The sequence below is a fragment of the Gossypium hirsutum genome, chromosome A07, assembly GCF_007990345.1.
Source record: "Gossypium hirsutum isolate 1008001.06 chromosome A07, Gossypium_hirsutum_v2.1, whole genome shotgun sequence".
In the NCBI taxonomy this organism is placed as follows: domain Eukaryota; kingdom Viridiplantae; phylum Streptophyta; class Magnoliopsida; order Malvales; family Malvaceae; genus Gossypium; species Gossypium hirsutum.
In genome coordinates this window covers 8352102-8364467 of record NC_053430.1, presented here as the reverse complement: position 1 = coordinate 8364467, position 12366 = coordinate 8352102, and the positions used below count along the sequence as shown (strand labels likewise).

Genomic DNA, 12366 nt, shown 5'->3' with positions numbered 1-12366 from the left:
GGGACTAATAGCATGTTTTAACCACTTGTTATCTCTCATTTCAATCTTCTGCTGTATAACTTTTAAGATGCATTCCTTTTAGATGGATGTGAATGAATGTAAATATGTTATCAGCTTTTTCAAATATAATAATAATAGTCTAGAATTGATTTGAGTTGAGTTGTGTTGTTGAAGTCGTGCCGTGCGGGGTTGGCTGACTATAAATTGGGGAAAGAGGAGTTTCAGTTTCCAAAATTCAAACACCAATTTATTGAAACAGTTTTATTGAGAATTGAGAGAGCATCAAAGCAAAGCAAAGCAAAGCAATGTCGACTTTGAGCGTTCCGCCTGTTCTTACCTCTCCTAGAGACGATGCTATTCAGCTTTACCGTGCTTTTAAGGGTACTTGTTTTTTCCCTTTCGTTCTTTCGCCTTTACTATTTGCACTGTCTATTGTTGAGTGGTGGTCAATTTAATCATCCATTCTGAACCCTAACTTTGAGTCAATTTCATTTTGAACTCAAATGGGATTGAAGCTTTGTTATACCAAGTTCAATTTTCTCTTGCGGATCAAATATTTCCTATGGATCACTATGGCCTTAGGACTGTTTTGGAGAAATGTTTGCTATGTGGTTCTTGCTATGGTCAACAAAGTCAACTGTTTGACTTTTTTTAGGCCTCTTTCTTTGTCTTTATATACATATATATATTTGTAAATTTAACATGTTAATTTGTGGTTGGGATGAGGAGTAAATGTTATTTTAAGATGAAAAAGCGAATGATCTTCTTTTTTGAAGAATAAAAAACTAAGTATTTAACGTTTTGGAGGTGATTGTGGAAACAAATCGTGTTATATTTTATATATTTTCATGTTTTTAACAGAATCTTAATTTTCTTTTCTTCTTTTTTTGCTTATGGTATATAGAAAAATCATTGAACAAGAGCAAGAAGAAAATCAGTAACACATGCAGTCTTAGCATCTTTAAGAATCAATTGATAAACATTTATATATAAAAGTTAATAAAAATGAGTCAACATTTAAGTTAATAAAAAAGCGGAATTTTATTTTAATAAGGGCTTTAATGTTATTAGTAATATAAAAAATTAATATTTTCTTATTGAATAATCTATGTAGAAACCTCGTGGAGTAGTTCTTTCTACTTCAAACAAAAATTTATACTTTCATTTCTAATGCTCTTGTACTCTCTCAAAGTTCTCAAATAAGCTTTTAATTGAACTGTTAAAAGTATTATTTTGTTGATCTATATCCTTACTTTGCTTGAAAACCACTACAATTCCTTATCAAAATCTTGGTAATCATTTTTCTTTGCCAAATTGGATTTGGCAAGACAAAATAGGAAACTCATGATGCGTTTGTTTTTATATGGCATTTAGCACAGGCTCACGTAGCATACCGTATTAGCAGTATATTGATGCGGCAGATTTAAAATAAAAACTTTAGGCAACATTTATTTGTGGTTATTTTTAAATCATTTGATTACTTTGATAGCATATCATTCCATCAAAGCATTCAATTCTACTTATATCTATTTGGAAAATGTTGCATTTCACATGCTCTTCATTTCTGGAATCAAACATTCTATCTTTTAGTGTTAAACACCAGAATTAGTGTTTTCATCACATGGAAGTTCTGATAGTGCTCTGCAAAGTTTCTTGCACTGGCAACTTTTCATTATTCTGTTACTGTTCCTTCGTAGACCCATGAATTTCAGCTTTAGAGATCATTGCATCTAGTTGACTTCGTACTCTAACAAATTTGTATTACACTTGTACAGGTTTCTTTATCTTTAAAGTAGTTGCTTCACTTTTCACTTCTGAGTTAATGAAAAAGGTTATAAATATACTAATTTTCAGCATAAAGCTGTATGATCTAGTAAATCCATTTAGAAGGTTAAAATCATTTGGTATATCTTAATTTAAGAGCTCTTTCATCTTTTATGGACGTGTCTTCATGCAGAAAATTTTATTATGATAATGCTTTAAGTTTCTTAACTGATGCTACCAATGGATATAGTTTTTATTGGAGAACTTCCAAGTTGTGGCATTACTTTTCTACTCATTTTCTTTGTGGAAAGCATCGGCTGTGCCTATAGGGTCATGATTTTATATTAATTTGAAATATGCCAAAAATAACTGATTCCAAGAATAACAGGTTAAAAGAAGATTTCTTCTAATTTTTTTTCCTCTTATTTTTCCTCTAGGGCTGGGATGTGATACTGCAGCGGTGGTCAATATTCTTTCCCATCGTGATGTGACACAGCGTTCTTTCATCCAACATGAGTATAAAACAATGTATTCTGAAGACCTACTCAAACGACTGAAGTCGGAGCTTCGTGGAAAACTAGAGGTATCAGTCTTTTTACTATTACTCTAATATTTTGGTTTTACAGTGTTTTGTTTATTCAGTTATGTGTCTTTCTATATATTAATCTGCGGTGTGCATGTACGCATGTTGAATTTGTTGATAAGTTAAATTAAAAAGGGGTTGAAAAGTCAAAAATGGTGGGAGGTGCAATTGGCACCGAAAGAAAAAAAATAGTTGGCAAGTTGTTTAAAGTTGAAAGGGATAATTGCAATTTTGGTCCCTAATTTTTTAGGCCATTTGCAAGTTAGTCCCTGAACTTCAACTATAAATAGGCCTAACCATTTCTCATTTCAACCATCCCAACCAATCTTTCTCTCTTAGTTTTCTCTCTTCTCCCATTTGAGAATTCTTAAGGAATTCTATTTGTTTGTAATATTTTGGAGATAGTAAAGTTATCATCTGGTGTTAGTGCCCGAGGACGTAGGTATAATTTACCGAACCTCGTTAAATCTCTTGTGTTCTTTCTTGTCCTATTTTTCTTTCAATATTTGAGGGTATAATAGTAGTATTTAATTGTGCTATTAAATTACTATAGAAGGGATATTCTGTCTAAGGAAAGACTTGGTATTTAAGAGATCCATGTGATCCACCTCTCTTCCCTGGGAATTGAACTTTGTGTGATTTTTTAGTACAATAATTTACACGCTTCCGACCCTATTGGAACAACAAGTGGTATCAGAGCCGAAGGTTAATCGTAGTATGCTCTGTGGTTGCAGTTTAAACTGATCTTCCACATCAGAAAAGATTTCCTTAGGTATATATTGAAAGATTATGGAGAAAACGGTCGGTGTAGGAGCTTCAACATCGTCCATGTGGACAAGACCGACAATTGCAAATGCAAGATTGGCCGTGGAGATCTTTGATGGCACGGGCCATTTTGGTATGTGGCAAAGTGAAGTTCTAGATGCCCTTTTTCAGCAGGGTCTAGACATTGCCATTGATGAAGAGAAACCAGATGATGTACAGGAGAAAGATTGGAAGGCAATCAATCGGTTGGCATGTGGCACAATTCGATCATGCCTTTCTCGAGAGCAGAGGTATGCTTTTTCAAAGGAGACTTCTGCAAATAAGTTGTGGGTGGCACTTGAAGAAAAATTTTTGAAGAAAAACAGTCAAAATAAGCTCCACTTGAAGAAAAGACTGTTTCGCTTCACATATGTCCCAAGTACCACAATGAATGATCACATCACCAAATTTAATCAGTTAGTCACTGATTTGCTGAATATGGATGAGACATTTAAAGATGAAGATTTGGCTTTGATGCTGTTGGGGTCACTTCCTGAGGAGTTTGAGTTCCTAGAAACTACTCTACTTCATGGCAGGAGTGATATATCTCTGAGCGAAGTCTGTGCGGCCTTATACAGTTATGAACAGAGAAAGAAGGACAAACAGAAAAACTCAATCAGAGATACAGAAGCTTTAGTAGTCCGAGGTCGTTCATACACTCGGAAGAAAACTCAAAAGGGGAGATCAAAGTCAAAGTCCAGACTCGGGAAAGATGAATGTGCTTTTTGTCATGAGAAAGGCCACTGGAAGAAAAATTGTCCAAAGCTGAAGAATAAGGGAAAAGCTGCTGTAGATGCTTGTGTTGCTAAGCATGATACTAGTGACTCTGAACTATCACTGGTTGCATCATCATCGTCGCTCCATTCAGATGAGTGGATATTGGATTCGGGTTGTACCTATCATATGTCCCCTAACCGGGAGTGGTTCTCTGATTTAGTAGAACTAAATGGAGGAGTTGTTTATATGGGCAATGACAATGCCTGTAAAACTGTTGGGATAGGTTCAATCCAATTAAAGAATCAAGATGGATCAACCAGAGTTCTGACTGATGTTCGGTACGTGCCCAGTTTGAAGAAAAATCTCATCTCATTGGGAGCCTTGGAATCCAATGGTTCAGTTGTTACTATGAGAGATGGGATTTTGAAAGTGACATCTGGCGCACTTGTGATATTGAAGGGCATCAGGAAAAATAACTTGTATTACTACCAAGGTAGTACAGTTATTGGAGCAGTCGCTGCAGCTTCCGGTAACAAAGACTTGGACTCAATGCAGTTGTGGCATATGAAGTTGGGACATGCCAGCGAAAAATCCTTGCAAATTCTGGCAAAGCAAGGATTGTTGAAAGGTGCAAAGGCTTGCAAATTAAAATTTTGTGAGCATTGTGTTCTGGGAAAGCAGAAGAGAGTGAAATTCGGCACTGCTATCCATAATACAAAAGGTATTTTGGAATATATTCACTCAGATGTGTGGGGGCCTTCCAAAACACCTTCGTTGGGAGGAAAACACTACTTTGTTACTTTTGTTGATGACTTTTCCAGAAGAGTTTGGGTGTATACCATGAAAACTAAAGATGAAGTGCTTGGAGTTTTTCTTAAATGGAAAACTATGATCGAAAACCAGACTGGCAAGAAAATCAAGCGGCTTAGGACGGACAATGGAGGGGAATATAAAAGTGATCCGTTCTTCGATGTGTGCCAAGAGTATGGTATTGTTCGACACTTCACAGTTAGGGATACACCACAACAGAATGGAGTGGCAGAGCGTATGAATCGAACATTGCTGGAGAAAGTTCGATGTATGTTGTCCAATGCTGGGTTGGGCAAGCAATTTTGGGCTGAGGCTGTGACATACGCTGGCCATCTTGTTAATCGTTTGCCATCATCTGCATTAGAAAGAAAAACTCCTATGGAGGTATGGTCTGGAAAACCGGCTACAGATTATGATTCCTTACATGTGTTTGGATCCACTGCATATTACCATGTGAAGGAGTCAAAGTTAGATCCGAGGGCAAAGAAAGCTCTCTTTATGGGAATCACTTCTGGAGTGAAGGGATTTCGTCTTTGGTGCTTAAGCACAAAGAAAATGATCTGTAGCAGAGATGTTACCTTTGATGAATCTGCCACATTGAAAAAGGTAGCAGATAAAGATATTCAGACGAGCAATACTCCACAGCAGGTGGAGTGTACTCCAAAACAGGTGGAGTTTGAGCAGATGGGGATTTGCCCAGTTAATAAGTCTAATTCTCCAGCCACAATGGAGGAATTAGAGGTTGAAGAGGTTCTGACCCAAGAACCACTAAGTACACCAGAACCAGTTGCAGTTGCAAGGCCACGGAGAGAAATTCGTAAACCTGCTCGATTTACTGATATGGTGGCCTACGCCCTTCCCGTTGTTGATGATATTCCTATCACTTATCAAGAAGCAATGCAAAGCTTAGAAAGTGATAAATGGAAAAGCGCCATGGATGAAGAAATGCAGTCTCTCCGGAAGAACAATACTTGGGAGTTGGCGCAATTACCGAAAGGTAAAAGGGCAATCGGATGCAAGTGGGTATTCGCAAAGAAAGATGGATCTCCTAGCAAGAAGGATATTCGCTACAAGGCAAGATTGGTAGCTAAAGGCTACGCTCAGAAGGAGGGAATTGACTACAATGATGTATTTTCCCCTGTTGTGAAGCATTCCTCCATTAGAATTTTGTTGGCCTTGGTAGCACAGTTGAATTTAGAGCTAGCTCAACTTGATGTTAAGACGGCTTTCTTGCATGGTGAGTTAGAAGAGGAGATCTATATGACTCAGCCAGAAGGATACACAGATGCTGGTGGTAGAAATTGGGTTTGTAAGCTTAACAAATCGCTATATGGATTGAAGCAATCCCCGAGGCAGTGGTACAAGCGATTTGATAGCTTTATGAGAAGGCAGAAGTACACAAGAAGCAAATATGACAATTGTGTGTATTTGCAGAAGCTGCATGACGGATCTTTCATTTATCTACTCTTGTATGTTGATGATATGTTAATCGCTTCGAAGAGCCAAAATGAGATAGATAAGCTGAAGGCTCAGTTGAATCAAGAGTTCGAGATGAAAGATCTAGGTGAGGCCAAGAAGATTCTCGGCATGGAGATAAGTAGAGATAGACCGAGAGGCAAGCTCTGTTTAAATCAGAAGCAATATCTGAAAAAGGTATTACAATGTTTTGGTGTAAATGAAAACATAAAACATGTAAGTACCCCACTTGCTTCTCATTTGAAACTTAGTGCTCAATTATCTCCGAAGACTGAAGATGAAAGAGAATATATGGCGAAAGTCCCATATGCTAATGCAGTTGGGAGTTTGATGTATGCGATGGTGTGTACGAGGCCTGACATTTCACAAGCTGTTGGAGTTGTGAGCAGGTATATGCATGATCCTGGAAAAGGACATTGGCAAGCTGTGAAATGGATTCTACGGTATCTTCGAAAAACCGTAGATGTTGGTTTAATTTTTGAACAGGATGAAGCACTTGGTCAATTTGTAGTTGGATATGTTGATTCCGACTTTGCTGGTGATTTAGATAAACGTCGTTCAACTACGGGGTATCTGTTTACTCTTGCAAAAGCCCCAGTGAGTTGGAAGTCTACCTTACAGTCTACAGTAGCTGTGTCTACTACAGAGGCAGAATATATGGCAGTTACAGAAGCTGTTAAGGAGGCTATTTGGCTTAATGGATTATTGAAAGACTTGGGAGTTGTTCAAAGTCACATTAGTCTATATTGTGACAGTCAGAGCGCTATTCATTTAGCGAAAAATCAAGTCTATCATTCAAGAACCAAGCATATCGACGTAAGATATCACTTTGTGCGGGAAGTCTTTGAAAAAGGAAAAATTCTACTTGAGAAGATTCCGACAACAGATAATCCCGCAGATATGATGACCAAGGTGGTAACAACAATCAAGTTTAATCATTGTTTGAACTTGATTAACATCCTGAGAATTTGAGCACCTTTAGGTGTATGGCGCTCGAGAGCGCATTTGGAGGCACTACAAAAGATAGCTTTATCAAATTTGGGGAGTTGAAGGAAGTGTGTGAAGATGTGATTATCCTAATCAAATCTTCAAGGTGGAGATTGTTGATAAGTTAAATTAAAAAGGGGTTGAAAAGTCAAAAATGGTGGGAGGTGCAATTGGCACCGAAAGAAAAAAAATAGTTGGCAAGTTGTTTAAAGTTGAAAGGGATAATTGCAATTTTGGTCCCTAATTTTTTAGGCCATTTGCAAGTTAGTCCCTGAACTTCAACTATAAATAGGCCTAACCATTTCTCATTTCAACCATCCCAACCAATCTTTCTCTCTTAGTTTTCTCTCTTCTCCCATTTGAGAATTCTTAAGGAATTTATTTGTTTGTAATATTTTGGAGATAGTAAAGTTATCATCTGGTGTTAGTGCCCGAGGACGTAGGTATAATTTACCGAACCTCGTTAAATCTCTTGTGTTCTTTCTTGTCCTATTTTTCTTTCAATATTTGAGGGTATAATAGTAGTATTTAATTGTGCTATTAAATTACTATAGAAGGGATATTCTGTCTAAGGAAAGACTTGGTATTTAAGAGATCCATGTGATCCACCTCTCTTCCCTGGGAATTGAACTTTGTGTGATTTTTTAGTACAATAATTTACACGCTTCCGACCCTATTGGAACAACAGAATTTTCACCTTATATCTCATCTTTAATATGTTCAGACTGCTGTCCTGCTATGGATGCTTGACCCTGCAGAACGTGATGCAACAGTCATTAAGCAAGCTTTTTCATCGGGTGTAACAAATCCTTATGCTGCAACTGAAGTTATATGTTCTCGCACCCCATCCCAGATTCAATTAATTAAACAAAATTACCATTCAAAGTTTGGGGTTTTGCTTGAGCAAGATATTGCAGTACTCACCTATGGTGATCATAAAGAGGTGTGTTTTCCAGATTACACCTTTCTAAATTTGGTTCCTATGTTTCCTCTAAGAACTTGGCATCCTAGTTCCCTAGTTTTGATAACACTGATAAGCATTTCACTTTTTTTGGTTTAAATATGCTAGAGGTCTCACCAAACACACGCAGTTAGTCTCTTGTTAATAGTTACCATCTTTAGTGTGTCAAGGTTTGAGGACAAAAGTCACTTGCAGGGTATGTTGTCATAAAAAGTAAAGATTAGATAAAATCTTTTCAGAGTAAGAGTTTGGCCCTTGATTTTCTATACTAGAGTCTGAGTTTTAGTGGAGGGTTTAGGTAAGTTACGTAGAAAGCATGTCACAAGCAATCACCCTGTCATGATACTGCCGTTGATATTGTTATTTAATACTTTGTATAGCTCTTGCTTGCATATTTAAGCACCCACCGTCATGAGGGCCCTGAAGTTGATAGAGAGATGGCTTTGAAGGATGCAAAGACTCTTTTTAAAGCAGGAGAGAAGAAATTGGGAACTGATGAGAAGAAATTTATCCGCATATTTAGTGAAAGAAGTAGGGCACAGCTAGCTGCTATTAGCTCCGCTTATCATGACATATATGGAGGCTCCTTGAAAAAGGTAAGTTTTCCTCTGTCTGTTCTTCTCTTTTATTTGAAGTTTTGTTGCAATGATTTGATTTTCATTTTTTTTCTCTTTTCAGGCAGTAAAGAGTGAAACATCTGGGGAGTTTGAGCATGGTCTTTTGACAATTTTAAAATGCTCACAGAATCCTGCAAAATATTTCGCCAAGGTATTTAATTTTTTATCCTTAGGGTGTGTTTGGTTGAGTGGAAAAGTGGGAAGAAATAAATTTTAAGCGTGGTTGGCAGGAAAGAAAAGTGAGAAGAAAAAAAAAAGGGAGAGATGATCATTTTCCATTCTAATGCATAAACAACAAGCTTTTCAAATTGGAATGATAAGAGGAGAGAAAATGAGAGAGGGATAAATGCTGGTTTAAAATTATGCATTTTAAAAAAAAAAATCATATTCTTTCCTTTCATTTTTTAACTCTACTAAGCAATAGATGGAAAGAAAATTACTTTTTCTTTCAATTTTTCCATCTTTTCTATCAAGTATACCTATGGAATGAAAAAAAAAATTACATTTTCTTTCTACCCTTTCAATTTTCTTTCCACCCTACCAAGCAAAGTCTTAAGCTTATAATTTTTGTTTCCTATGTTGCAATTTGGTTATAGTGTTGGAATATTATCAATTTGCTTTAGTTGAATAGGTAAAACCTTGCAAGATGTTTCTTCTGGGGAACTGTAATGCTACCATTTATGTTCGATAACACTCATCATAATTGCATCGTTGTTGATCTTATCACTTTTTTCAATTATGCAGGTACTACATCAGGCAATGAAAGGTCTGGGAACCAATGACACTACAGTCATAAGAGTAATCGTGACGAGAACTGAGATCGATATGCACTACATAAAAGCCGAGTATATGAGGAAATACAAAAAGTCCTTAAACGATGCAGTTCACTCGGAAACATCGGGCCACTACCAGACTTTTCTTCTTTCTCTTTTGGGACCAAGCCATTAGTGTCAAGGTTGTGAATAATGGGTAGGATATACACGTGTAATGCAAGTAAAGCTTAAGTGAAAATGTTTGAGTGGATCCAGTTCTTTTCATTTAGTTTGATTGTATTTGTCTAATATTTGTGAAATGGCAAGTGATTGTTGTTTTTGTGTAGCGATGTCAGTCTCACCATGTAGGGTTGAGATTTTGTGTATTATTCTTCTGATAACTCTAATCACCATCGGTGTAGGATCTACCCATGAAATGTATATTTCATTCTTATGAAGTGTGAAATTGTATTGAATATTAATGGATTGAATGATAAAAAAAACAGTTGCCGTATAGGCCTTCCACTAGACTGCTGTTATTATCTATACACAGCTGTTATTATCTATAGATGATAAGAATAATTATATGTTATTATTATTATTATTATTTTTGGTGAAAGAAAAGAGAACAATACAAACTAAATCCTCAAAGGAGGGTTCACAAGCAGTCTAGACTCCTAGTATAAACAATACTGGCTAGGCTTTCTGCAATTAGATTACTTCCCTTGGGAACAAGATGAATTTTTCACTGCTCCATTTTTTTAAGCGTAAGATGAATTCTTCTAATAATGATAAAATTAAAGATTCCCGAATCATCTTCTATGATAACTTTAATGGCTTCAATACTATTAATTTAAATAAGTAATTTTGAAAACACCTATCCGCCATTAGATTCAACCCATTCAAAGCCCCCAGAGCTTTGTCTCCAAAACTGAACAATTATCCAAATATCTCGCGAACCTTATAATCTACTCACCTTTATGATCTCTTACGCAGCCTCCCGCAGCTACAAAGCCCTCTTCAATCTTAACCGAACCATTAGTGTTCAAACAAACCCAACTGTTGGGTATAGGCCAATTAGGTAGAGTGCGTCAAACTTCAAACTTTGAAATCGAGGAAACTGAGGAATATTGCTTAGCCCAACTATAGAAGATTTTAATAATTTCCTCAACACTCCACGAAATTCCTTGGAAAACAAACATGTTACGATTCTTCCAAATACACCACGCAATAATCCCAAAGAGACAGGGCCAATCAATTCCCCCATCGAAGAAGTCATCTGATTCTGCAAATTATTCGCCGTCCATTCAAGTAGAGATCCAGAGTAAAAACCAAAAAGAGTTTGCTGAGGAATGATTTTATCCCAAACGCCTCTGGTTGCAAGACAATCTCTGAGTATATGCATCAAATCCTTTAAAACATGCCCACAAATACCGTAAACGCCGTTACTCCCACAACCTCATCTTACTCTTTCAGCATTTGTAAGTAGCTTTTGCTTTAAGCCAAGCCAAATAAAGAAGTGGATCTGATGAGGACCTTTAAATTTTCAAGGTATCCTCCAAAACCAATTTTTGGAATTCAAAGTGCCTTCATGAACCTTCCCATATGCACCCTTAAGAGAGAAGGTGCCGGTCGAGGTGGCTCCCCATATGATACAGTCCAAACCTGATGAAGGATGTGGTGGAGGAACACTCACAATCCGATCAATGATTTCTTCTGGCACCCACAGTCTAAAAAGATCTAAGTTTCACGAGTCATTACCTGCAGTCAAATCACTAAGAGAACAATCCAAATTAAGGTTAGCAGGGGAGGGAATAAAGTTCAGTAAAGGACCACAGTTTGGGATATCCAAGAGTCCTGCCAGCCTTTGATACTCTTCCCATCACCAACCGACCAAACCAGATTTTCTCAAATGAGTGGCCACACCTTAGAAATGGACCTCCAAAGAAAGGAACACCGTCTTCTAGATAATTCCTTAGGCAGACCACTAAGAACTTTATATTTTGATTGAAGAACCTGAATCCAAAGGGCATTGGCATTAGAAACGATGTTAAAACCTATTTTAATCATGAAGGCAATATTATGATCTTCTAACTGTCTAAGGCCGAGCCTCCCATGAGCCTTAGGCTGACACACTGAATCCCAACTAATTAAGGCCATCTTATTATTTACTATTATAAAATGTTAGTTTAAATTAAAATAGATCTAACTTTGTTAAGGTTTATTGAGTCAAATATGAGTAGATAGAAACACCAAAAAATCTAAGATAATAATTTTCATCTTTTTTCATTCCTTTAAAATTAACCCTCAACATTACAAAAAAAAAATTACAAGGTTGTGTTATTCATTTATTGGGTTTCAAATCTTCAATCATCAGAATGGTTCCTTCAATGAAATTAGTTGTTTGTAATTTATTACTTGACAATGATGTTATATACTTGGGAGTAGTTGAGTGGTAAGTATTTTGAGTTTTAAATTATATATCATATTTTGCACGCCAAGACTTTATCTAATGAGAAATCTACTATCACTTTTAATACAAGTTATGAATTAAGCTCACCTCGTTCCCAGATTAAGTCTTTTCTCTCCAAACCATCCAACTAATAAAATAATTTAATACATAAAATATGTTCCTCACAATCAACTACATTCCTGCACTCTTTTACTCTCTCTTAATTATCACTTTTTACAACATATCTCAATAAAGCTGAAAAGGATCGTTCCCAATTACTTATCGGGAATAAAGCTAATCTTCTTTAATTGCATATTCCAATGCATTATCTATATTTTAATCTTTTTTTTATACATTTTTTTTAAAATTTAGAATTATGTTGAATTTTTAAAATTAAGATTAAATTAACAAATTAGATAAATATTAAAACCTAAATTTATTAT

At 36.3% G+C, this 12366-nt stretch overlaps 1 protein-coding gene across 1 annotated transcript; it reads left to right on the top strand.

Annotated features, from left to right (window-relative positions):
- Positions 1 to 9999, top strand: LOC107926603 (annexin D5). Its single transcript, XM_016857497.2, has 6 exons — positions 1 to 381; positions 2202 to 2347; positions 7866 to 8084; positions 8483 to 8698; positions 8781 to 8870; positions 9464 to 9999. The coding sequence occupies exons 1-6, from the start codon at positions 306 to 308 to the stop codon at positions 9665 to 9667; spliced, it is 951 nt and encodes a 316-aa protein (XP_016712986.1). The 5' UTR covers positions 1 to 305; the 3' UTR covers positions 9668 to 9999.
- Positions 10000 to 12366: the final 2367 nt, after the last annotated feature.

Coding starts and splice junctions, on each gene's coding strand:
- LOC107926603 (XM_016857497.2), top strand. CDS start 306: ATGTCGACTTTGAGCGTTCCGCCTGTTCTTACCTCTCCTAGAGACGAT. Junction 382..2,201: donor GCTTTACCGTGCTTTTAAGG/GTACTTGTTTTT, acceptor TTTTTCCTCTAG/GGCTGGGATGTGATACTGCA. Junction 8,871..9,463: donor CTGCAAAATATTTCGCCAAG/GTATTTAATTTT, acceptor TCAATTATGCAG/GTACTACATCAGGCAATGAA.